At 35.2% G+C, this 27,536-nt stretch overlaps 1 protein-coding gene across 4 annotated transcripts in view; it reads left to right on the plus strand.

Moving 5' to 3' along the window:
* Nucleotides 1–627: 627 nt before the first annotated feature.
* The window catches only part of LOC109693594 (pregnancy zone protein-like), a 50,124-nt gene continuing 23,215 nt past the window's right edge, over nucleotides 628–27,536 (plus strand). For all 4 annotated transcript variants that reach the window (XM_074076101.1, XM_020174957.2, XM_074076102.1 and 1 more), the window contains exons 1-13: nucleotides 628–773; nucleotides 2,551–2,734; nucleotides 3,398–3,551; nucleotides 3,636–3,688; nucleotides 4,250–4,270; nucleotides 11,895–12,063; nucleotides 13,423–13,507; nucleotides 15,458–15,581; nucleotides 17,439–17,553; nucleotides 19,187–19,296; nucleotides 21,642–21,797; nucleotides 22,765–22,992; nucleotides 24,169–24,232. In XM_074076101.1, the coding sequence (XP_073932202.1) occupies nucleotides 685–773; nucleotides 2,551–2,734; nucleotides 3,398–3,551; nucleotides 3,636–3,688; nucleotides 4,250–4,270; nucleotides 11,895–12,063; nucleotides 13,423–13,507; nucleotides 15,458–15,581; nucleotides 17,439–17,553; nucleotides 19,187–19,296; nucleotides 21,642–21,797; nucleotides 22,765–22,992; nucleotides 24,169–24,232 (1,552 nt within the window). In that variant the 5' untranslated portion in view covers nucleotides 628–684. The remainder of the gene's footprint in view (nucleotides 774–2,550; nucleotides 2,735–3,397; nucleotides 3,552–3,635; nucleotides 3,689–4,249; nucleotides 4,271–11,894; nucleotides 12,064–13,422; nucleotides 13,508–15,457; nucleotides 15,582–17,438; nucleotides 17,554–19,186; nucleotides 19,297–21,641; nucleotides 21,798–22,764; nucleotides 22,993–24,168; nucleotides 24,233–27,536) is intronic.

Genomic DNA, 27,536 nt, shown 5'->3' on the forward strand with positions numbered 1-27,536 from the left:
AAATATGACTGTTTATCAAATAGGGGTCATTTCCTTATAGAATAAATTAAATAAATTGGGCATTATATTCTTAATGGTTAGTAAACTAAGAACAATAAATATGCATACATGAGATATTACAACCAAATGAACTGCTATATTCTTTATAATAAACAAATATAAGAAAATGTTAACTTTTAAATGGTAGAGGAACTGCTTCCAAACTTATTTTGTTTAAAATTATGTGATACATTTAATTTCCTTATCTTATTGAGTCATTTAGCATGAATTTTGGGTGAATAAACATAATATACTCTGGCTTACCAAGAAAAGATCTGGAACATAAATTTGCATTTATTGCATTTTTAAAGTCAAGACTATTAATTTCATCAAATCATGTAATTTATTTCTTTTTTTCCTTAAAAATATTAAAGTTCTGGTTAATGACCTAGATCAGCTTCAGATTACTACTTTTCAAGCATTTGGAAAATTTGAAAAGGTGGATGAAAGAATATGGATGGCCCTCAAATTTATCTGGAATTGATTTTTTTATAGTGAAGTAGTTAATATGTTACAAAAATAAATGGTTGGCAGTTTACTTTCACTGCCCATCAGGTAAAATAAAAACCAGTGACTCTGTAACAAGATCAGAGTTCAAGGAATCAAGGGTTTGGGCTCCCATTCTTTTCTGTTTCTCTTTACACCATGAGTCAACTTGGAATTCAGCTGCCCAAGCCTGTCTTGATTCTACTTTTTCTGCTTCTTCCCAGAGATGCTTCGGCTACTGCAAAACCGTAAGCAATATTTTCAGAAAATTAGGTCATCCTCCTTTTATCCTATCTACTTCTTGATCTTTGTTTCTTGATTTCCTATGCAATTTTATTACATCAAAAGGACTTGAAAGAATCAGTAAGTTTTTATCACTCATGTGGAAGGAGACATACTCCAATTCTAGAATGTGCAGAGACAGAAAGCAGGGGCACTTGTCAAAACTTTATGGAATAATAATGTAAAATTCCTTCTCAAAAAAAGAACAATTTGTGTATTCCTATACAAGAATGAATATAGAATTTCTAAACCTGTTCAACAATCATAGAAGGGGACTAAGGTAGAAAGAAGAAAAATATAAATGAACCAATTCAGGTTATAATAAATATATACATGGAAATGTCACAAGGAAACTCCCTGTGTAGCTACCTTAAACAAACAAAAATGTCACTTTTTTTCCTTTTCAAAAATCAAGGAATAGGAGGGCAGAACAGGTCTTATCTGGGGAATTGGTACCACTGGGAGTAGGGGAGGAGGAAGTGGGGAAAGCATATAGAAGGGTGAATATGGTGCAAATACTGTGTACACATGTGTGTAAATGGAAAAATGATAGTTGTTGTAATTGTTCCAGGAATGGGGAGGTAGTGGAGAATGGTGAAGGAGATGAATTCAAGTACAAACTTTTGTAAATGTCACAATGCACCCCCAGCTCAACAATAAAAAACACTAAATTTTTTAATGGTTCATAAATGGGCTGAGTGTTCTAGTCACTGTGAAGTGACTTGGTGTCTGTGTTTTCCCCGAGTCAGGGATGGCCAAGGCAGATGCATGACCTCCAGACAAACTAGGATTTGTGTGTCAGTTCACTCAATTCTTTAGCAAACTTTTAGGGTCTGGCATAAGGTTTGGGGAATATACAGACCAAATTCAGACTCTTCCCTCAATATCTCACAGTATAAGAAAAGAAAGAGATGGGGCACAGAAAATAAAATATTGCCCCAAAGCAAAGAAGCACTGCAGGATTCCATGATTAAAAAAAAAAAAAAAAAACAAAGAAAAGCCAACTCTTCATGGGACCTGATATAAGAAAAGGGGCATTGACCAATTCAGCACAGGAAAAGTTGTTTTTGAGGTAAGTCGGTTGAAGCAAACAAAAGTTTTCCAGATAGGGCCTTCAGAAAGAGAGAGGAGAGAGATATGTACAAGCATGCTTGGGGACTGTGAGTGAAATGTGAACAGAGATAGGGAAGAGTGGTATTTTATTCTGTAAATATGTGGACTTGTCTGGTGATTAGCCTTTCTCAGCTTAGGTTGGCTTCAGTCACCGTAGAAGAAAGGGCAAAGGTTTCTTCTTAAACTGAAGTGAAAACCAATTCAGCTTTTTTTTAATGTGCTAATTGTAGTTTTTCTGTTTCCTGGAACAAAGAAATTTGTGGTGTCCACATGAAACCTAAGGCCACATACAGACAGATATTTTAATGCCTTCAATGATGACTCATTGATTAATTCATAGTTTGTAAATTTGGAATTTCTATCCCAAATATAGAATAACTCATGAATTGCTTACTCAAGGTTTTCTAATGTCTTAACTGTGAATATTTCCACAATGTATGAGAGGAACATCAGTGTTTTAATTGTGGATTTTCTGAGTTCCTCAGGTCTTTTATGTTGGCTCTTAAAGAACACGGTTCTGCTGAAATCTGGCTCTGCTTTATGATTGGTGATTATATGAGGATTGTCTAAGAACCAGCCACAATAATGATGCTTTTTGAACCCCTCCATAATTGGTCCTCTTCTCCACAGACAATATGTGGTGTTGGTCCCATCACGACTGTATGCTGGGATTCCTGAAAAGGCCTGTGTCAACCTCAATCATCTGAATGAGTCAGTGACACTCAACATAATTCTGGAGTATGAAACACAAAGCAGAAACCTCCTCACAGACCTGGTGGTGGAGAAGAACTCCTTCTACTGCAGCCCTTTCACTGTCAGTATCCCGGCTAGACTCAAGGGGATCAATAGAAAAAGAGTGTGCTAATTGATACTTTATTTTTTCAACTCTCAAAAATTAAAAAGAAACTATAATGAAGGAAAAATGATGAACACAAAGTAAATTTCAAATTAATACTCTAAGAATATTAGCATATTACACATATGCTTACATAATACTTACAAAAGATATAATGCAATATTTGAAAGGTAATAGTAGCTGTAGAAAGGATTTAGCCTGGCCTTAAAATGAACTTCTCAGATCAATAATTTTCATGATATTGTTTGTATAAATACTGAGATTCTTAAGGTCAAGTGGCTTATCCAACACCTTTCTGATGATGCCTGCTATTGACTTTTGGAAAATGAAATATAATAATTATTTTAATACTCTCATATTTTGGGGAAATTGCAAGGATGCCATGTCTTTTACTGTCATGAATGTATTAAAGAATTAGTTCATTTTATTATATTTTCACCTTCAATTGAATTAGTGAATTGTTAGTGTCATTTACACACTCACAGCAACAAAACATAGGATAGAGTTCTTGACCTTGTCCCTTACTAATTCTCCAGGACTTACCAGGAAAACAGAAATCATAAAAGGTAAGACATTCAGAAGTGGGTCTGGGCAGATCCTTCACTCATTTCTGTTTTGCAGATCCCAGAGATGCCATCTTCCTCAGTATTCATTACTGTGCAGGTAAAGGGGCCAACCCACCATTTCATAAAGCGGAAACCAATGAACATAATACAAGTAGAAAACCCAGTCTTTGTCCAGACAGACAAACCCATATACAAACCAGGACAAACAGGTATGAGGAACCAAATGAGCAAGGGCAACTTTGGGGGAGAGGGTTCTCACTGGGGGCTTCATGGGGGAAATCTTTGTGTTTCAGTGAGATTCCGCATTGTCTCCATGGATGTGAATTTTCACCCATTGAATGAAACGGTGAGTCTCAGAGTGCGTGTGGTTGAGGAAATAGGAAAACAAGGCCCATTAATTTGGAAAACCTAAGATCAACATAAGAGATACTTAAATTTCATAAAAGGATCTCATGAGTATTCTTGCCAGAAAAATGTAGATGGTTGGAATCAAGTGCATTTGAGAAGTAACTGAAGTACTCATTTGAAGCTGGCCTCTTAGAAATTCCCATTATTCTTATTGAACAAAAGAAGTGTCATTTGATTTCTCTCCTAAACAAATACCATCTACAAAAGAAATACCATTGCAAAACAATAATACAATTATCATTTAGATCTTTTATTCATTTGGGTTTCTTTAATTTGTATGTTATTTCACAAAAAGAAAGACATGGCTTCATAAGAGATTCATGTCCCAAACTAAGCATCCAAAGTGCTGTAACTCAAACAGGGAGCATTTCCTAGTTTAGACAAGAAATGTAAAGTATTCCTAATTCCACTGGTTCATAAACTTTATCAATGCTGATGTCCTGATTTTCTCTTTCTAGACTGTATCACACATTCATACTATTTTTCTCTTTCTTTTCAGTTCCCAGTTGTTCACATTGAGGTAGGTAATATATTGTACAGCTCAGTAGGAATGAGGAACACTATGGGTTACATTAATTACCTTTCTCCTTCCTGTCCCCAGAACTAAACAAGTGCTATTTCCCTATCTATCTCAAATTCTTTAGAAATGTGGATAAGATGTAAATGAAGGAGTAAGATTCCTTGAGATGATGTAATTTACTGACTCTTCAAATACTTCTGGCCAAAACAGATATGTATAATATCAAAAAGAAGTACCCAAATAAAATATATATACAGTATCTCATAGCCGAAAACTTACTATCCTTTTCTCAAACTAGAATTCTTAGAAAATGTTGATAATACCTTCAGTATCAATTTGCCAATCATTTATCATCTAACTTACAATGCCATTCTTATCTGAAAAGCTGCCTCTCTACGCAAAAGTTACATATTTAAATTGTTTCTACAAATGCTTAATATTTTCACCTTTTTTTTTCCTGAATTTTCTTTTTTTTTTTTTTTTTGAGGTACTGGGGTTTGAACTCAGGGTCTCACACTTGCCAGGCAGGCATTCTACCATATGATCCACTCTGCCAGCCCAGAATTTTCTTTCTTTTTTTTTTTTCTTTTTGGAGGTATCGACATTTGAACTCAGGGGTCTCTCACTTGCTAGGCAGATGCTCTACCACTTGAGCCACTCTGCAACCCCTGTTTTATATTGGATTTTTCTCTTTTTTTTTTGCCTGTGGGTTTTTTTTTTTTGTTTAATTCATATGTGCATACAATGTTTGGGTCATTTCTCCCCCTTCCCCCACCCTCTCTGCCTCCCCCCCACCTCCTCCATACCTGGCAGAAACTATTTTGCCCTTATCTCTAATTTTGTTGAAGAGAGAGTATAAGCAATAGTAGGAAAGACCAACGGTTTTTGCTAGTTGAGATAAGGATAGCTATACAGGGAGTTGACTCACATTGATTTCCTGTGCATGTGTGTTACCTTCTAGGTTAATTCTTCTTGATGTAACCTTTTCTCTAGCTCCTGGTCCCCTTCTCCTATTGGCCTCAGTTGCTTTAAAGTATCTGCTTTAGTTTCTCTACATTGAGGACAACAAATGCTATCTAGTTTTTGAGGTGTCTTACCCATCCTCATATCTCCCTTGTGTGCTCTCTCTTTTATCATGTGATCAAAGTCCAATCCCCTTGTTGTGTTTGCCCTTGATCTAATGTCCGCATATGAGGGAAAACATATGATTTTTGGTCTTTTGGGCCAGGCTAACCTCACTCAGAATGATGTTCTCCAATTCCATCCATTTACCAGCGAATGATAACATTTCATTCTTCTTCATGGCTGCATAAAATTCCATTGTGTATAAATACCACATTTTCTTAATCCATTCATCAGTAGTGGGGCATGTTGGCTGTTTCCATAACTTGGCTATTGTGAATAGTGCTGCAATAAACATGGGTGTGCAGGTGCCTCTGGAGTAACCTGTGTCACATTCTTTTGGGTATATCCCCAAGAGTGGTATTGCTGGATCAAATGGTAGATCAATGTTTAGCTTTTTAAGTAGCCTCCAAATTTTTTTCCAGAGTGATTGTACTAGTTTACATTCCCACCAACAGTGTATGAGGGTTCCACTTTTTTCCTGCATCCTCACCAACACCTGTTGTTAGTGGTGTTGCTAATGATGGCTGTTCTAACAGGGGTGAGGTGGAATCTTAGTGTGGTTTTTAATTTCCATTTCCTTTATTGCTAGAAATGGTGAGCATTTTTTTCATGTGTTTTTTGGCAATTTGAATTTCTTCTTTTGAGAAAGTTCTGTTCACTTCACTTGCCCATTTCTTTATTGGTTCATTAATTTTGGGAGAATTCAGTTTTTTAAGTTCCCTATATATTCTGGTTATCAGTCTGTTGTCTGATGTATAGCTGGCAAATATTTTCTCCCACTCTGTGGGTGTTCTCTACAGTTTAGAGACCATTTCTTTTGATGAACAGAAGCTTTTTAGTTTTATAGGTCCCACTTATCTATGCTATCTCTTAGTTGCTGTGCTGCTGGGGTTCCATTGAGAAATTCTTACCTATACCTATTAATTCCAGAGTATTTCCTACTCTTTCCTGTATCAACTTTAGAGTTTGTGGTCTGATATTAAGATCCTTAATCCATTTTGAGTTAATATTGATATAGGGTGATATACATGGATCTAGTTTCAGTTTTTGCAGACTGCTAACCAGTTTTCCCAGCTGTTTTTGTTGAAGAGGCTGCTTTTTCTCCATCGTATATTTTTAGCTCCTTTGTCAAAGACAAGTTGGTTATAGTTGTTTGGCTTCATATCTGGATCCTCTATTCTGTTCCACTGGTCTTCATGTCTGTTTTTGTGCCAGTACCATGCTGTTTTTATTGTTATTGCTTTGTAATATAGTTTGAAGTCAGGTATTGTGATACCTGACTTTTGACTGAGTATTGTTCTTTTGACTGAGTATTGCCTTGGCTATTCGTGGCCTCTTGTGCTTCCATATAAATTTACCAGTAGATGTTTCAATCTCTTTAATAAATGTCATTGGAATTTTGATGGGAATTGCATTAAACATGTAGATTACTTTGGGGAGTATAGACATTTTTACTATGTTGATTCTACCAATCCATGAGCATGGGAGATCTCTCCACTTTCTATAGTCTTCCTCAATCTCTTTCTTCAGAAGTTTATAGTTTTCCTTGTAGAGGTCATTCACATCCATGTTAGGTTTACATCTAGGTATTTGATTTTTTTTGAGGCTATTGTAAATGGAATTGTTTTCATATATTCTTTCTCAGTTTGTTCATTATTCGTGTATAGAAATGGTAATGATTTTTCTATATTGATTTTATATCCTGCTACCTTGCTCTAGCTATTCATGGTGTCTAGGACCTTTTCAGTGGAGTTTTTTGGGTCTTTAAGGTATGGGATCATGTCATTTGCAAATAGGAAAATATTTTGACATTTTCTTTACCTATTTGTATTCCTTTTCTTCCTTCTTCTTGCCTAATTGCTGTGGCTAGGAATTCCAGTACTATGTTGAATAGGAGTGGAGATTGTGGGCATCCTTGTCTCGTTCCTGATTTTAGAGGGAATGGTTTCAGTTTTTCGCCATTAGTATAATGCTGGCTGTAGGTTTGTCATATATAGCTTTTATAATGTTGAGGTACTTTCCTTCTATTCCTAGTTTTCTTAGAGCTTTTATCATGAAATGGTGTTGGATCTTATCAAAGGCTTCTTCTGCATCTATTGAGATGATCAAGTGGTTTTTGTCTTTCCTTCTGTTAATGTGGTTTATTACGTTTATTGATTTTCGTATGTTGAACCACCCCTGCATCCCTGGGATGAAGCCTACTTGGTCGTGTTGAATGATCTTTTTGATGTGTGGTTGCATTCAGTTTGCCATTATTTTATTGAGGATTTTTGCATCAATATTCATTAAGGAGATTGGCTTATAGTTCTCCTTTTTGGAGGTGTCTTTGCCTGGTTTTGGGATAAGTGTAATACTGGCTTCATAAAATGTGTTAGGCAGTTTTCCTTCCCTTTCTATTTCATGGAACAGTTTAAGGAGGGTTGGTATCAGTTCTTCTTTAAAGGTCTGATAGAATTCAGCAGAGAATCCATCAGGTCCTGGACTTTTCTTTTTAGGGAGACTTTTGATTGCTGCTTCAATTTCATTTTGTGTTATAGATCTATTCAGGTGATTAATATCCTCTTGGTTCAGTTTTGGATGATCATATGTATCTAGAAATCTGTCCATTTCATCATGATTTTCCAATTTATTTGAATATAGGTTCTTAAAGTAGTCTCTGATGATTTCCTGGACTTCCATGGTGTTTGTTGTTATCCCCCCTTTTGCATTCCTGATTCTACTAATTTGGGTTTTTTCTCTCCTCATTTTAGTCAGGTTTGCCAGGGGTCTGTCGATCTTGTTTATTTTTTCCAAGAGCCAACTTTTTGTTTCATCAATTCTTTGTATGGTGTTTTTGGCTTCTATTTCATTGATTTCAGCTCTTATTTTTATTATTTCTCTCCTTCTATTTGTTTTGGGATTTGCTTGTTTTTTTTTTTAGGAGTTTGAGATGTATCATTAGGTCATTGATTTGGGATCTTTCAGTCTTTTTAATATTTGCATTCATGGCTATAAACTTTCCTCTCAGGACTGCCTTTGCTGTGTCCCATAGGTTCTGGTAGGTTGTGTTTTCATTTTCTTTGACATCCAGGAACTTTTTAATTTCCTCTTTTATTTCATCAATGACCTATTGTTCATTAAGGAATGAGTTATTCAGTTTCCAGCTGTTTGCATGTTTGTTGTCTTTACTTTTATTATTGAGTTCTACATTTATTGCATTGTGATCAGATAGTATGCACGGTATAACTTCTATTTTCTTATATATGCTGAGGCTTGCTTTGTGCCCTAGGATATGATCTATTTTAAAGAAGGTTCTGTGAGCTTCTGAGAAGAATGTATATTGTGTAGAAGTTGGGTGAAATGTTCTGTAGACATCAACTAGGTCCATTTGATCTATGGTATATTTTAGATCTTGGATTTATTTATTGATTTTTTGTTTGGATGATCTATCTTTGATGATAATGGGGTGTTAAAGTCTTCCATGACCACTGTGTTGGAGTTAATATATGCTTTTAGATCCTTCGGGGTATGTTTGATGAAATTGGATGTGTTGACATTGGGTGCATACAGATTGATATTTGTTATTTCCTTTTGGTCTATTTCCCCTTTTATTAGTGTGGAATGTCCTTCTTTATCTCATTTGATCAATGTAGGTTTGAGTCTACTTTGCCAGAGATAAGTATTGCTACTCCTGCCTGTTTTCAGGAACCATTGGCTTTTTAAATCTTCTTCCAGACTTTCATCCTAAGCCTATGCTTATTTCTTTCAGTGAGATGGGTCTCCTGTAAGCAACAAATTGTTGGATCTTCTTTTTTAATCCATTTTGTCAAATGGTGTCTTTTGATGGGTGAATTAAGTCCATTAACATTAAGCGTTAGTACTGATAGGTATGTGGTGATTCCTGTCATTTAGTTGTCTTAGTCATTTGAAGGTTTGTGTGTACCTAAGTTGAGGTTACTCTCTACTTTCTTGCTTTTTCTTTTCCTGTGGTTTGGTGCTGCCTGTCTTTTCATGGTTAAGTTGGGTTTCACTTTCTGTGTGCAGAATCCCTTGGAGAATCTTTTGTAGTGGTGGCTTTGTGGTCACATACTGTTTCAGTTTCTGCTTATCATGGAAGACTTTTATTGCTCCATCTATTTTGAATGATAGTTTTGTTGGGTAGAGTATCCTGGGGTTGAAGTTATTTTCATTCAGTGCCCGGAAGATCTCACCCCACGCTCTTCTTGCTTTTAATGTTTCTGTTGGGAAGTCTGCTGTGTTTTTGAGGGGTTACCTTTTACCTTTGTATGTTATTTGTGTTTTCTCTCTTACAGCCTTCAATATTCTTTCTCTAGTTTCTGTACTTGTTGTTTTAATTATGATATGCCATGGGGTAGTTCTATTTTGATGTGGTCTATTTGGTGTTCTGGAGGCCTCTTACTTCTTTATGGGAATAGATTTCTCTAGATTTGGGAAATTTTCTGTTATTATTTTATTGAATATATTACTCATTCCCTTTGATTGCACATCTTCTCCTTCTTCAATGCCTATGATTCTCAGGTTTGGTCTTTTGATGGATCAGTGATTTCTTGCATTTTCTTTTCACAGGTCTTGAGTTGTTTAATTAATAGTTCTTTGGTTTTTCCTTTAATTACCATTTCATCTTCGAGTTCTGAGATTCTGTCTTCTGTTTGTTCTATTCTGCTGGATTGGCCTTCCGTTTTGTTTTGCAATTCTGTTTCATTGTTTTTTCTGAGTTTTCCATATCCTGAGTCACTTCCTCTTTAGTGTTGTCTATTTTTGTACTGAGTTCATTTACCTCTTTATTAATCATGTTCTCTGTTTCACTTTGGTGTTTATACAGTGCTTCTATGGTTTCCTTTATTTCTTCTTTTGCTTTTTCAATTTCTCTATTTTTGTTCTTGGAATTTCTTGAGTGTCTTCGTACATTTTGGTTGACAATATCCAGTATCATCTGTATAAAATTCTCATTGCGTACCTGTAGTATTTCTTCTTTTAAATTATTCTTGTTGGCTTCATTGGGTTCTTTGGCATAGTTTATCTTCATTTTGTTGGAGTGTGGATCTGAGTATCTGTTTTCTTCATTTCCCTCTGGTTTCTGCACTAATTTTTTGCTATGAGGAAGCTAATTTCCCTGTTTTTTCTGTCTTCCCATCATTGCCCTTGGTGTTGTCATTGTCCCTTTACTGTGTGCAATTAAGTATTTTCTAGCTTGTAATAATAACAATGGTGATATTCAGAATGGAAGGGTGAGAGGTGATGGAAAGCAAAGAAATTAAAGAAAAAGGAAAAAACAAATAAACAAACAAGTAGAAAAAACAAAATAAACAACAAAAAAGTTTCAAAGATGTAAACAGGGAGAGACAGTGTACTAATCATCAATAAACTGAACAGGCATTAGAGAGACAGAGAGAGGATTAAAATAAAAATTGAAAAATAAAAATAAAAATAAATAAATAAACAAATAAACAAATAAAATAAATAAAATAAAAATAAAAATCTCCAAGTTCAAATGCAATGAAGTTTCAGTCTTAATAATTTTGGTGTTAGTCCCTCAGCCTCCAATCATGGAGATGGTGTCTCAGAAGTAGTTCTGTCATTGTCTCATCAAAGGGGAAAAAAACTAAAAGAAACAAAACAACACAAAACTAAAAAACCCCACCAAGTGTCCCAAGTTGAAATGCAATACAGGTTCAGTAAGTTTTTCAGCATGCAGGTGTAGTTCGGTTGTTGTCTCATCAAAAGTTGGGAGAAAAAAAAAGTCTGGAGGCGTTTTTATGCAGATCTCTGGGGTGAGCTTAGCACTCACCTGGCCCCGCAGGCTTTGTTTACTCAGAGTTCTCCTGTGCGTGAGCCACTGCTACAAGCATTCCCCTTTCCAAGCACACTGGGGGAGGTGACACTGCACCCGCTTTCTCAGGCCTGCGTGTTTATTTACACCTCACGTAAGAAGTGGGTCTTCCCCCCTCTCCTGTGGAGTTTTCCTCCCACCGCCACTTTTACAAGCTTTCCCGCTCCTGGTTGCTGGATGTGTGCTGCCACTCCTGCCTTCTCCAGCTGGCTTGTTGTGAGGGATTTCCCCCCCCTCCACTTTGGCACTCAGGGCACCCCGCCCTCTTTGCTACGTGTCTTTTTTTGTTGTTATTGCTTATTATTCAGCTTTTTTCTCTTTTTCCCCGGGTGGGGATCAGTCTGTCTAGGGGGCTATGCTGATCTCTCCCAGGGTTGTCTGTGAGAGTACTGCGTACTGCTTAGCTCATTTTGTGATCCGCCTCTTCCCAAGCTGTCTGGGCACTGTCATCTGGCCACAGCGTGGGAGCCCTCCTGGTTTCTCTGTTTAACATGGAGTGGAGATGTTATGCACAGGCTGGAGGTGTGGAGGAGTCAAAGTTTTGCCTCTTTTTGGTGGTTTTTCCTGTAAGGTATATCTCCAGCATCTCTCTAAGATTTTACTTTAGGAGGCACGCTTTCTGCTTCCTCCCCTTAGCCGCCATCTTGGAATCTCTATTTTTGTCTTTAGAATCCCAAAAGGAGTCGAATTTTCCAATGGCAAAATCTTAAACTGCAAGGAGGACTCAGCCAGCTCTCTTTCCCACTGTCAGTGGAACCCATTCTGGGTTCCTACAAGCTCATAGTGATGAAGGAGTCAGGGAAAAGAATAGAGCACTCCTTTGAAGTGAATGAATACGGTAAGAATTCTACATGTATAAGTCATTTATGATGTTGGAGTGTTTGAGATTATTTTTTACACATAGGTAACAAGAAAAGGTCTAACATACAATAATTGACTATCAGTAATCTATCTTCTTTACCTGGATATTTAGTAAGTAGTTTTCACACAGTATCTAATTTAATCCTCATAACAACTCTCTCAAGCAGATACTATTATGGTATTAATTTTACAAATAAGCATATAAATACTGGAAAAGTTAGTAACTTACCAAAGATCACAGAACCAATAAGAAGCAAGAAATATCTGAAAATACCACTTTGACCCTATTCAAACATAAAATGTTAACATTGTGTTAACCATACACATTATGTGCCTTGTTATCTGCATGATATAACAGTATTTCTTGGGATTATTTAATCATTTTCTAGTCGATAAGTACACTGCTCTAATCAACTATGATTCCTAAATCATGCTAATTTAGTAGTCAACTAAACTGTGCTTCCAATAAGTAATCAACTAAGCTGCAAGACAGTTGATTTAGCAATTAACTGCAATTACTAAATCAAACATCAGAGCCATCTTGTCAGTTAATCCCTTATGTAAATATTCTAATGTAAGTAAATATTTCATGCCATAACTGAGGAATGTAATCAAAAATATGATGCCCAAAACTAACCAGAACTGCCATAAAAATCACAGAATAAGGTTTCATAACCGTGGGATAGCGTAGAAAACTATGGCTCCAGCAGGGACAGGTGATAGACTAGAGAAGAGTACCAGCTATTTCTGAGCATTAGTGAGGATGGATTAATCAGAATTTACAAGGTTTCTGGGAACACAGGCATCTCTAGCTGCCAGGGTGGACCATGCAGGTGAATAATGGCTGGCTGTTGCCTCTGCACTGCTATCAGTACAGTATGCCCGACCCCTGCCAGGTGCCTGGTGGTGGGCCTAAGGGATCTCTGTTAGTCAGCAGAGCTAGCATTTAGGAAGAGAAGATATGGGGGGGAGAGAGACAGAGAGACAGAGACAGAGAGAGAGGCAGAGAAAGAGACATCCAAACATGCTGGTCTCTCTGTTACCACATCCAACTATGACGATCTGCAGGGACTCCCCATGCTGTCTCTGAAATCTTACACAAACTCAGAGAAGGAAAGTTTAGGAAATGTATTGCCAGCTTAAACAAGTAAACACAATGCCAACTACCCATGGCAATGAGTGACATTTTCTTGTCATATTGTTCCAGATGTTCCTTGCTATAGTTAGAGTCAGGTCATGTGATCCTATGTTATAAATTTCTGTAATGGAATACATTACTAATACTTACAAGATCTCCTTCCCTTTCTCACTTCTTTTTCTCTTCTGTTCTAAACAGTTTTGCCCAAATTTGAGGTCCAAGTAAAAATGCCCAAGACTATTGCTTTTCTAGAGGAAGAATTTGAGGTATCCGTCTGTGGCTTGTGAGTTACATTTTTTTCACCTCATTTCTATCTCCATACTCTATTGGAGACAATATACTTTAAATTACAGTTACTGGCTTTTGAATTATTTTAATAAGGGGAAGGATAGCTCTCTCTAGCTTGCTTATGCTCCCACAAAGGAGCAAAGATGATAGCATATGACACTTCTATTAGTGATAGCATCAGTGGACATTTAAAATGGCAATAGCATTTTAAGTGCCTTAGACTTATTAGAATGTTATTCTTATGCTAAGTGTAAGATAGGAACAATTATTATTCTTTCTTAAAATATAACATATAGAGGATTTTTAAAACTTGCCCAAATTACTGCACATAGTGAATGGCAGACTGAATTTAGTGACCGTAGACTGTGAACTCTTTGCCACAATTCTGTACTGCTCTGAAATCTAAAATAAATCTAACTTCATGAAGCTCAGACTCAGAGCTAAGCTAAACCTCGCCATCCAACTATGGCACTCACACTCATGCCTTCTGCATTCTTCTGTGTCCTTTATTACCCTAACTTCCTAAACTGAAAAGACATGGAAAACAGGTGAGAAGAATCTAGGTATATGCTCCACCTTAAATCCAGGATATACATAGTAGAATTAAAAACAATTGTTTCTTCCCTGATTTCCATTTTTTTCCCCTTTGGTGAGACTAGGGCTTGAACTCAGTTACTCACTTGCAAAGTAAGTGTTACGCCACTTGAGCCACACCTCCCAGTCATTTTGCTCTGGTTATTTTGGATATGGGGGGGGGGGTCTCAGTAACTATTTGCCCATTCTGGACTGAAACCATGATCCTCCTGATCTCAGCCTCCCAAGTAGCTAGGATTACAGGCGTGAACAACTGGCACCTGGTTCTTGATTGCTTTTTAATGAACTAAAACATCCTCAATATGAACAGAGAAGAGAAAATTTCCTTCTAGCTTTTGAAAGTAGCATGAAAAACATATTATGCTTTCATCCCACTCAGGAGCCTTGATGCTTTAAATCGCTCCATCAGAGGGATAGCTTATTTATTTATTTTTGGTGGAATTGAATTTTGCCCTTGCTATGTGGGCACTCTACCATTTCATCCACACCTTCAGCCTGAGGGAAAGCCTTTTGATCCAGATCTAAAGATAAGATTAAAAATGAATTGAAACTTAAGTAAATTATTTATTGCTTTATTATCACTTACATGAATTAGGGAAGGGGAAACTATACCAGAGGAAACCAAGGGACCACATGGCCAAACCTCACTGACTTCATAGCTGAGCAGGCAATAGGTTTCATACTTCAGAATACACCAGATCTATTGGAAATGCTTAGCTAAAACATGAGTTCCTTGACCCTACCTGCAGAGATTCCAATCACAAATCTGAAGCAAGACTCAAGAATCTGACATCCCAACATGTATTAGAGGTTATTTCAATGGAGGTGGTCCACAAAGCACACTTTAAGAAACAACCAACTGATTTCAGCTTGCATCCTACCTTTCCATCATGTGTGGCAGAATCAAATTGAGTCATTATGATAACACTGATAAATCACATTTTTGTTTTATAACTACTTCTTTCTCATCTAACTTATCCTCTTAAAATATGTCAAACTCAATGAGAGGGAGACAATATCTGAGAAAAACTAAATTGCTAACTTTCCATTTGGAGCCATTTTGAAAAGACTCATTAAGTACTTTCTCTTAGAGTTATGAATGTGTTTCCCACTTAAATAATTAAGGCACAGCCTCTTAGAATACATGCTTCTAGAGAGAAAAATGACATGGAAGGTAAAACAATTTCTTTAGGTGAAAAAGATGGCTGTATGAATGAATTAAATCAAGTGATAAAACATCTATAATTTACATTAAGTATGTATTTGTAACATTAAGTACATTACATTAACTACATTAAGTAATTACATTAAGTATATATTTGTAACATTATGTATAACTTTATTGTTATAGATACACATATGGAAAGACTGTCCCTGGTCTCATAAGAATTAATGCATGCAGAAGATATTCACGATACCGTTCTGTCTGTCATGGAAAATATTCCCAAAACATCTGTGAAGAATTCAGCCAACAGGTATGTGGAAAACACCCCCAGCGCACTAATACAAGATGTATTTTTTCATGAGTCATAATACTAAATACAACACAATAGAGAGCATGTTTGTAACAGTCGTCAAGCAAAACTGCAAATTAAGGAATAAATTGTAAGGTAGTATCAGGAGCCCAGTTGAGCAATGGACTCATGAATCTATAATTGTATTCATTTGGCCAATTTTATAATTTCCTTCAAATAGCAATCAATGGCTGAGGGTATGGCTCGAGTGGTAAAGGGCTCTGGATTCAATCCCTAGTACATCAAAAGAGCAATCAACATGCCAAGTATAAAATATAAAAGTATAAAGTATTGAAAGCCAGTTTTTATCCAACAAATAATGCAAGGATGGGGCAGGTGTCAAGAATTAGGCTAGAAAGGAACTAATGCAGAAACTTTAAAGGACAGCAGTCAATAGAAGAGAGGGATCTGGAACTAGAGAAAAGGTCAGTTCAAGAAGAATCAACTTAGAATATAACACATTTGTACGTGGAAGCAATGCTAGGAATCTCCTTGCATAGCTATCCTTATCTCAACTAGCAAAAATGCTTTGTCCTTATTATTATTGTTTATACTCTCTCGTCAACAAAATTAGAGATAAGGGCAAAATTTCTGCCTGGAAGAGAGGGGGTAGAAGGGAGAGGGAGGGGGTGAGGGGGAACGGAGGGGGCAGAGGGTAAAGGGAATGACTCAAACATTGTATGCACATATGAATGAATGAAAAAAAAAAGAATTAGGCTAGTATGAGAATCAAATGACATAGCATTTCCAAACTGCATATTGAGGAATACTAAATGGATTTCAGATGAGAGAGGAAGACTTAGAAAGACAACAGATGGGAGTCCCTAGTTTTACCAAAGAAGAGATTTAATAAGACAAATTAGGGAAAACATCTAGTAATAGAATATGTTCCATTAAAAACGGAATACCTAAATTACGGATTGCAAAGAAAAGATATGTAAAACTCCATAGTGTGGAAGTAAGAACAGGCACTACATGCATACAGAAATGAAAATTAGCAAAGCTGTAGTGAGCAAATAACTAAGAGACCAGAGTGAAAACCAAGCTGACCAACACTGAGATTAACACTGACCAATACGATAATCACAAGAAGACTCTAACTGCAAAAACCTTTACCATGTTAGAAAGAGTAGTATTAAGCTTTTATTGTCAAGTGAGTCATGACATCTACATATAAATAAATATGATTAATATTATTATGTAATAACAAAACAATAATAATTCTCTCATGCAAACAAGTGCAAAATGAAAAAAATCTTTATTAAAACATGGACACCAACATTGAGTTTGGAAACCTGATCACTACAAGAATTCATCTATTCAACGAATATGTGCACACCTACTAATGTCCTAGACATGAGAAAATATAGTTAAGAACATACATCCCATAGTCAATATTTAGAGGGAATAGTTATAGAGGCCTCATAGAAAGTGCTATGCCTGAGTTGAGTTCTGAGGAGTAGAAACTGTTTGCCAAGGTAAGAATGGGAGAAAGAATGTTATCATTTGAGAAGCAAGATATGCAAAAATATGTAATTGCAAAATATCATGGCACATGTGGAAACTCTAGGGAGTTAAGTATGGCAGTAGGGGGGCCAATTTTCAGAAGAGAAAGTAGGAGGCAAAAGTTGGCAACTAATAACTCAATGATTAATGAAGAATTTTAGGACATTTTTGAAGCTGAGGGTAAGCACCAAAAATATAATATGAACATCTGCAAAGTTTATTTTCATGGCCAATAAAAAATTTCAATAGACTGATAAATGACTTTTTTATAGCAAATGAGAGGACTCCAGATTTCTTTCTTTTTCCCTTCAGGCAGACAACAAAGGATGTTTCACACAACTCATAAAAACTAAAATATTTCAGCTAAGGCAAAGAGGTTATGACATGAAAATACAAGTGGAAGCCACAGTCAGAGAGGAGGGAACAGGTGTGTACTATTTTAAAATATTTATTAATTCAATAAACATGTATCAAACTTCCATTGCATGACACTTCATATCTCTAGATTACAAAATTTTCATGGTCTGTCCTCAAAGAATTAAGCAAATAGAAGAGGGGTGTGTGTGTGTGTGTGTGTGTGTGTGTGTGTGTATCCAAGATAAAATTTTCACAAGAAATATAAAAACTAAGTGACAAATGGATATGAAGAGAAATTATCAATCCTAATAGAGTGCCAGAAGAAGGCTTTAGAAGGTAAATTAATGCTTGGATTGATTTGCATAGGATGAGTAATATTTTGAAAGGTTAGATATGGATGAAGAAAAGAGGACATGCATAGATAAAAGGGCTCATTCTCAGAAGAACCTGAAAACATAGACTGGTGCTAAGCTGTGGGGGAAAAGAAACCATTCAGTAAAGAGTTTAGACATGATTCTGAAAAGCATTGGCTATTTTCAGATCTATTTGAGGAGCATGTACTAAGTAAATTGATACTTTTTAAAGATAATTCTAGAAGACATGAAAAAGAAAAGGTAAATGAGACATGTGTTACAATGTGATACATCAGAAAATCATTCAAAGATGAACCCAAAGATTACAAATTTGGGGACTGAGAAAAGAAAATGTAATGAACCAAGATAAAGAGTAGATGAAAAAGAACTAATGTGATGAGAATGTGCCAAAGATAAGTGATTGTAATTGAAAGTATCAAAATGTGAATTTATTCAGCTGATAATTTTTAAAGAAAAAAGGTCTATAGCCAAGTAGAAATGTGAGAAGTAAATCTGAATTTATGCCCTTGTGTCCAAGTCTAAAGAGTATATACAATTGCTTTAAGCTCATTTAGCATGGATTAATTTAGGATAGAGTCAGGACAAAGAGGACCCCAAGAACCAGAAACAACTGCATTTAGGAGACTATATAGTAGTAAATAAGAATAATAAAATTAGAAATCATGTACTAAAGGAGAAAAAAATGTACAATTTCTTAGATGCAACCAGTGAAAGAGTTTCAGTGGTTTCTAAGTATGAAGTACTACAGAGTTCATGTATGACGAAGTCTGAGATGAGATGACCATACGGAGGCAAGTCATGAATCTTTTGGACTTTGTAGCATGGCATCTTGATGATCAGAAAAAGATACAGGTTACTCTTCATTGAATGGAAGAGGACCAGGTGTTGGTCATGCTTTGAATAAGCCATGCTGTGAAAAGAAAAGTCTTACTGGAAAAGTATTTGTGAGAGAAATTTAAGCATGTTTTCCAACCAAGGTGAATGTGAAGGATCTAATTGTAAGCAGAAAGTCACAGGGGAAAACAGAGACGAAAAAGGGAAAGAACAAGGAAGCAATATCACAGAGCAGATGCGAGTTTAAGGATATAGGTGGAACAAGTCAGATACTTGCTCAAACAAGAATGAGGGATGATGGATACTAATAATGATTTATATGAAAATGAGGTTAATATCAAATTGCTTGTCAAATAGCGTCTATAGTATAAGCGAGAGAAATTAGGGAAAGAATAAGGAAAGGGAAAGTAGATGATATTTTCTTATGATGGAGTAAAGCTGAGATAGGAAAGGAGTTTGGAATACATACAGCTGTTCAACTTGAACTTTTTTCAGGGTTGGAACTAACTGGTTATGGATCATCTGAAATCACAAATACCCTAAGCAGACTGAGATTTACTAAAGTGGATTCACATTACAGACATGGACTCCCGTTCTTTGGACAGGTACATTGTCTTTTTCAACATAATCATATTTAGGGGCATGAGGTTTTTAAAAAACAAAATTTTAAATCATGAAATCAAAATGTATCATAAAAAAGAAAAATTTAAATAAACTTAAAAATGTTTTAAATAAAAATGACTGACTACAAATTAACAAATTTTAAAATCAAATATCACAAAATGCAGAAAAACAAAGCACAATTCTATTAACTTCAAAACACTCTTCTGAAAACACATTTTTTTTCTGTGTGGTTTGGCTGCATTTTATTTGATTCCTTCTTTGCATATAATGTTTTTGTGATATAATTTTCCATAGAAAGAATAACAATGTAATTGTGGTAGCTTTCCATCACTATAACAAAATATTTGAGGTAATTAACTTATAAAAATAAAAGATTTATTTGGGCTCACAATTTTAGAAGACCCAGTCCATTGATTCGCCCTGTTGCTTTGGGCCTTTGATAAAGCAGCACATCAGGCAGAAGCACGTGATGGAACAAAACTGCTCTTTTCATGACTAGAAAGCAAAAGAGAAAGAGGAAGAGGAAGAGTCCCATGATCTCCTTTGAGGATATATTCCCAAAGATCTAAGCACCTCCCACTTGATCCTACCCACCAATAGTACCACCCTGGGATCGAATCCTTTAACACATGGGAATTTGTGAGACATTTAGCATCCAAACTATAGCACTAATCTTTCATCTAAATGGTTAGTTCTTTTCATTACTCAACTTTAGAGTTTATTATTGATAATATCAATATTGGAAAAGTTTAGGACTGATAATCCATTTTAGTAAACTATTCATTTTCTTTTATGTAGGAGATGTAAGGTTGCTAAGCAATTTTTAAACATTTGCTTTAGTAGTAACTAATCTTTAAATTGAGAGTTGATTAGCAATGTCCTCACTGTATATTTTAAATCTCATAGCTGAGAACTGGAGGCGTGGCTCAAGCGGCAGAGTGCCTGCCTCACAAGCACGAAGACCTGAGTTTAAACCCCAGTACCACCAAAAACAATTAAATATTTAAGTGCTAAATTTCATGTCTGAATTTAAATTTTACATTTTCTTCACTTATTCCGGTATTTCTTATCAAATTGGGAGGCAATTAGTAAATATAGACATGTGATTTGGCCATTTGAAGCAGAGGTAAGGTCATGAGAAAGCTCAAAGGATTGGTATAAATTGGCCAGAAATTGAAGATAAAAGGGAAAATGGCCAAGACCCTAGGTGTAAAGCAGTTTTCCAAGAACATAGACCCAAATGGTGTTCACATGACTGCAGATAAGATAAAAGCTATAACTGAGTTTACTGGATACCACTGATAAGCCATATTAGATCTAAGGGCCTTTTAGGGCATGGGATAAATTTTGGATTGAAAAGTGACTGAAGGCTTTAAGGAGAGTGATATGATGAGATGAGCTCAGGCTGTGTAGGAATGCTTTGGAGCAATGATGAAGAAGCAAGATGCAGATAGCAGAAGACTAACTACAAAGCTGTTGAAAGCCAGAATGGTTAACAGCAGATTTGGAGAGAAGTAGATAGGATTAAAACATATTTGACAAAGAAGAAAACAACACCTGGCAATGAGTTAGCAATCTGCATGTCAGAGGGAAAACGACTGAAGAAGGGCCCTCAGCATTCCTGAGTAAACTATCAGCTAGACAGAAGCACAATAAACTGAAACAGAAAACTCTACAGATGGAGAAAATTTGGGAAGATAAGCTCGTGATCCCACTTTCAAATATTTGAGTACCCAGAAGATATTCAAAGAGAAAATGTTAAAAAGATTTTAAGATAGAGTGACTACAGCCAATGATAGTATTTCAAAATAACTTATAGGGTAAATTTCAAATATCTCCCTGCAAAACATAAGCTTAATGAAATGATGAATATGCTCATTAGCTAGATTTAATCATTATATTTTTTCATTTTTATTAGCATACATTAATTGTACAGGGGGGATTCATTGAGACATTTCTGAATAGCCTAACATTGAACATTGGTTAGGTTCACTCCACTGTCTCCCTCCCTCATCCTCCTCTGCTTAATCATTCTACATTACACACGTTTATTGAAACATCACACTATACCCCAGAAATATATACAATTATTATTTTAAATTCAAACTAACAGCAAAATAAAATAGCATTTAGCTTTCAAAATTATGAACTGAAATATTTAAAAGACGGGTCATAGTTCAGAGCTCACAAAACAAGTCTTCCTTACGATTCTCAGATCTTCAATAAATGACAAATAGTGAGCAAGAGGTAAACAGGTGAGTGAAACAGAGGGGAAGATGCCGTTGCTGCGTGACATCTGTAACCAGCTAAAGCTTTCATTTTCTAGGTTCTTCTCCTTGATGAGAAGGATGATCCAATCCCCAATAAAGTTGTCAGGGTTGACATGGCTGGATACCATTCCAATTTTACGACTAATGAACATGGGTTGGCAGAAATTTCCATTGATACCACCAACTTCACATTTTCTTTCACAGCAGTCACAGTAAGTTGAAAAGGGCATCTGGAGCCCAAAAGACAGAGATCGCTGGGCTGAAGGATGCACAAGAATCATGTGAACTCTAGGAATAAAAGGAAAGGCAATTAAGGAATAACATGTAAATTAAGCAATGTGGAGATCTAATTCATAAGAAACAAAAAGTTGTGTCAGAAAACTTTTACGTAGTCTCTGCTTGAAACATGGTCTTGACCAGGAGACATTGGATAGATCATTTTGGTATTACCTTGAAATTTTTAATGTTTTTATAATTCTGATGCCAATTTGATTTTGTTCAGTTTCTTTGGCATGCTGCTATTTTTAGTTTGTGCTAAACATTCAAATGTTCTTATGGCAGTTTACAACCATAAGGATATTAAGAAAAGGTAATTGATCTCAATAGCAAATGAATAAATGAATCAGTACAGCAAAGGCTTAAATGAGATTTGCCAGCCTGCCAGCACTTGGAGGACTGAGGGTGAGGCAAGACTGGGAAAAAAAAAAAAACCTAAATGATTTTAAGGAGAATGTGGCTATAGATTATGCTATATCTCAGAGAGCAGAAGCCGGGCACTGGTGGCTCACACCTAGAATCTTAGCTGAGATTGGGAGCATTGTGGTTCAAGACCAGCCGGGAAAACAGTTCACCAGACCCCATTTCCAAAATAACCAGGAGGACTGGAGGCATGGCTCAAGAGGTATAGTGCTTGCTTTGCAAGCTTGAATCCCTGAATTCAAACCCCAGTCCCACCAAAAGACAGAGCAAGAGAGAGAGAGAGAGAGAGAGAGAGAGAGAGCAGCCATTTTACATGATTCTATTAGATAATAGATAGATTACATAGATTAGACAGATGACAGATAGTTGATAAAATGATGATGATAGATGATAGATAGATAGATAGATAGATAGATAGATAGACAGATGATAGATAGATATGGCTATTAAATACAAAAACCCTGTTCATTTTTCTACTAGGTTACTTACAAGCTGAATAACATGTGTTTTGACAATTGGTGGCTCGATGAATATCATTCACAAGCACAGCATTCTATAAATCGTCTTTTTTCTCCAAGCAAGAGCTATGTTCATCTTGAACTTGTTCATGGTATTTTGACTTGTGGGCAAACCCAGGCGATTCGGGCATATTACATCTTGAATGAGCAGATCCTGAAGGATGAAAAAGAGTTGACCTTCTATTATTTGGTAAGCATAGGAGTCATTGACTAATTGTGCACAACCCAAAATTGTTAAATTCCACTTAAAGTAATAGGTTTTACAAGAAATTAATGTTAATATAGAAATTTTGTTGTTTTATGCTGGAAAAGAGACTACTCCCTAAGAAATTACTAAGCTTTAATTCATCATTGATGTTTTGGCCACCACTGAAACATTAATTATTAGTAACATTTCCTTACTTCTATGAAACAATAGAATATTAAAGACAGCTTAAACTTCAGTTTTATTTCTTCCTAGTCATATGACCTTGAATAATTTACTAAAATTCATCTGTAAAGAGAAATATCAATCATATCACCTGAATACTGGAGATATTGTTAATACCCACTTCACAGAACTACTATGCAAATTAAATAAAGTTACATTATTTACTTCAGTATACAGTATGTACAGAATGCACCATACAATTGCGGTTTTACAAAAAGGGGGAAAAAGATGGGCCTAGTGGTGCAGCCTGCATTCCTAGCACTTAGGAGGCTGAGACAAGAGGATCAAAAGTTTGAGACCAGCGTGGGCTGTGTAGTAAGACTCTGTCTCTAAAAAAAAACACCAGGCATGGTGGCTCACATGCATTATCCTAGCTACTTGGGAGGCTGAGATCAGGAAACTCAAGTTTCAAGGTCAACCTGGGCAAATAGTTCACAAGACCCCATATTCAAAATATCCAGAGAAAATGAACCAAGGGTGTGGCTCAAGCAGTAGAGCTCCTACTTTGCAAACACCAAAAAAAAAAAAAAAAAAAAACTCAAGTTCAAACTCTAGTTCCACCAAAAAAAAAAAAAAGAAGCAACAATAGAGAAGTACTTAAACATATTTTACATCTATGTATATGCCTTCACTCTATTTTGCTTTGCATATGGTAGATGCTTAAAATATTAATAGAAACATATAAATTTGAAAGATCGGTATTAAATATTAATATATAAATTTGATATATTAAACAAAAGAACAGAACATTGCAAAATTATATATTTATTATTTCAAGTATATTAATGCACACGTAAGAAAATGTTGGAAGAGAAATTTTGTGATCAAGAATAATTTCTGAATTAAAGCAGTAAGAGTTTTTTATGTATTGTGAATATTTAAAGAAAGATAAATATAAACTTTAAAGCAATAATAAATATTTCCATTTGTCTTCAGCTCAAAGCAAGAGGAAGCATCTTCAGATCAGGAATCCATGTGTTGTCCATTGAACAAGGAAACAGTAAGCATTTTCTATGTTTTGCCCTCTCATCTTGCCAAATCCTGAACAATGTTGTAATTTGAACCTAGTTATAAATTATAGGAATCTTCTATCATTCAATGATGAGGAAGCTGGTAGAATATAGTGGCATACCTTAGCTCATGTACTGTTTTTTCTTGTTTTAATTTCTCTATAGTATATTTTAAAATCAGGTATTTTGATGCCTCCAGCATTGCTCTTTTTGCTCAAGATGCAATTTGAAGTTTTTGTGCTTCTATATGAATTTTAGGATTGTTTTTTCTACTTTTGTGAATAATGTCATTGGTATTTAGATGAGTATTGTATTGATCAGTCTTGGTAGAATGGCCATTTTAACAATGCTGAGTCTTCCAATCAGGAACATGTAAGCTCTTCCGTTTTTTAAAGGTTACTATAAGCAGAATTGCCTTCTTGATTTCTGTATTAGGAATATCATTATTTGAGGAAAGAAATGTTACAGATTTCGTAGGTTGATTTGGTATCCTGTTATAGTATTTATTTGTTAAGCAGTTCTAAGAGTTTTTCGGTGGAGTTCTCAAGGCTTTTAGGGATAATTTAACTTACTCTCTTTCAATCTTTTTTTTTTTACTTTAAAACCAAAATTTTTTTCTTTCTTCCTTTCTTTTATTATTTTTACATTTACTTACATGTGTATACACTGTTTGGACCACCTCCTCTGTTCTCCCCCTCTTTGTTCCTCTCTCTTTTTCTCCGATTTTGTTGATGAGAAAGCATGACTTCCTTTTCAATCTTATGCTTTTTATTTTTTCTTTTGTCTAATTGTTTTGGCTAAAATTTCTAGTACTATATTGAACAAGAATGGTGTGAGTGGACCACTGTCTCATTCCTGATTTTAGAAGAAATGTTGTCATTTACTCCATAGTTGGTAGGATGCTGGCTAAAGATCTATCACACACAGCTTTTAATTCAGGGTTTTTATCATAAAGAGACGTTGAACTTTATCAGAGCATTCTTCTTCATCTATTGAGCTGACAATATGATTTTTAGTCTTCATTCTATTTATGTGCTCTATCACATTTATTGATTTGCTTATGTTAAACTATTCTTGTATCCTTGGAATGAAACCAATTTGATCATGGCATGTGATCTTTTTAATGTGCTATTGAGTTTGATTTGCAAGTATTTTATTGAGGATTTTTTCATCTATGTTCATCAAGAAAGAATATTGGTCTACAGTTTTCTTTCTTATTGTGTCCTTGTCAGGTTTTTGTCAGCAGGGTACTACTAACTTCATACAATGAGTTTAGAAGGATTCCTTCTCTTTCTATTTTATGAACATTTGAGGAGCATTGTTGTTAGTTCTTCAAATATCTGGTAAAATTAAGCAGTGCATCTATTCATTCCTGTTTTCTTTTGGGAGACTTTTACTGTTACTTAATCCTATTCCTTATTTAGGTTCTTTGTATCCTTTCGTTCAATTTTGGCAAGTCATATTACTCCAGGAGTTTGTCTGTTTCTTCTAGATCTTCCAGTATATTGGTGTATATTTTTTTCCAAATGTTCCCTAGTGATATCTTTGAATGTCTGTGGCATGTGTTGCAATATCCTCTTTTGATCTCAATTTTATTTATTTGCATCTTCCTTCTGTTTCTTTTTTGTTAGTTTAGCTGTTTGTCAATTTTGTTTATCTTTTCAAAGAACCAACTATTTGTTGCATTGGTCCTTTGTCATTTTTTTTCTATTTCATTTATTTCTGCTCTGGTCTTTATTATTTCTTTCCTTCTACTGATTTTAGATTTGTTTTGTTACTATTTTCTAAGACCTACAAAATACCCTCTTAGGTTGCTATTACTGCATTCCACAGATTCCGGTGTATTATATTTCCATTTTCATTTGAAACTAGGAATTTTTAAATTCATTTTCTGATTGAGTAAATAACCCACTGATCATTCAAAAGTGCATTGTTCAGTTTCCAAATTTTTGTGTAGTTTCTGTACTTTCTCTTGTTATTGAATTCTAATTTCATTTATGATCTAATTATTTCAATTTTTTGTTTAAGACCTTCTTTATAGCCTAAAATTTGATTTAATTTGGCAAAAGTTCTATGTACAGATGAAAAGAATGTGTACCCCACCACTGTTGGATGGAATATTTTGTAGTTGTCTGTCATGTTGATTTGATTTATACTATAATTTAACTCTGATTTTTTTGTTAATTTTTGTCATCTATTGGTGAGGATGAGGTATTGAAATCAATAATTAATTTACATTTGGGGTCTATCTTTTTACTTTCACAAGTGTTTTATAAAATTGAATGCTTTGATGTTTGATACTTGTAATTTACAACTGTACATATATATACACACATATCTATATATACTATGTATATATATACAATATATATAATAAATAATAATAAAAAAGCAAATATATAAAAAAAAGAGTATGCTTTCTTTATGTTTTTTGTGTTTTATGTTTTGAACTTCTCACACTTGCTAGGAAAGTACTCTACCACTTGAGCCATGCCCTCAGTTCCAGTCTCTTCTGACTGATTTTGGTTAAATTCTGTTTGTCTGATATGAATGCACTTACTCTAATTCCTTTCAGATTCCATGTGCTTGGAATACCATTTTCTATCTTTTCACTTTCAGTCTGTGTGTGCCTTTGTGAGTGAGATAAGATTCTTGCAGGCAATGAATTGTTGAGTCCCTTCAGCCAGTCTGCTTATTTTAATTGGATAATTAAGACCATTTACATTCTGGGCTATTACTGAAAGGTATGTGATAGTTCCAGTGATTGTGTTGTTTTTCTTCTGGTGGTTTTAAACAATTTGTTTGTTTTCTTCTCTCTTTTTTCATTTTAGAGGCTTGGTGCCTTACTAAATTAATTATGTCTGATTATTTCTTAATTTCCATTCTTTTATCTACCACTCTGGTGAGATTCATTCTTTCCCACACTCTCTTTTTTTATACTTTTGGTTTTTTTTATTATTGTTGTACTGGGGGTACGTTGTGACATTTACAAAAGTTCTTCATGATTATGTTTATTTTGCTTCATCTTCTGGGTGTGGGAGTCCTTTTAAGTATTTTCTGTAATGCTGGTCATGAATTCTTATCTTGGAAGTCTTCATTTTCCTTTCATTCTAAAGGATAACTTTGTTGACTATAATAAACTAGGTTGGCCCTCTCTTGACTCTCTTAAATATTTTTTTTTAATTTAGAAACAGAGACACACACTGGTTTTATTTTCTTCTTGAGCAGAAGAGACAATGAAACCTATTTTTTTTAAAATACATTAATGCAGTATATATTTACTAAATCTGACTA

This window comes from Castor canadensis, chromosome 6, assembly GCF_047511655.1.
Source record: "Castor canadensis chromosome 6, mCasCan1.hap1v2, whole genome shotgun sequence".
Taxonomy (NCBI): domain Eukaryota; kingdom Metazoa; phylum Chordata; class Mammalia; order Rodentia; family Castoridae; genus Castor; species Castor canadensis.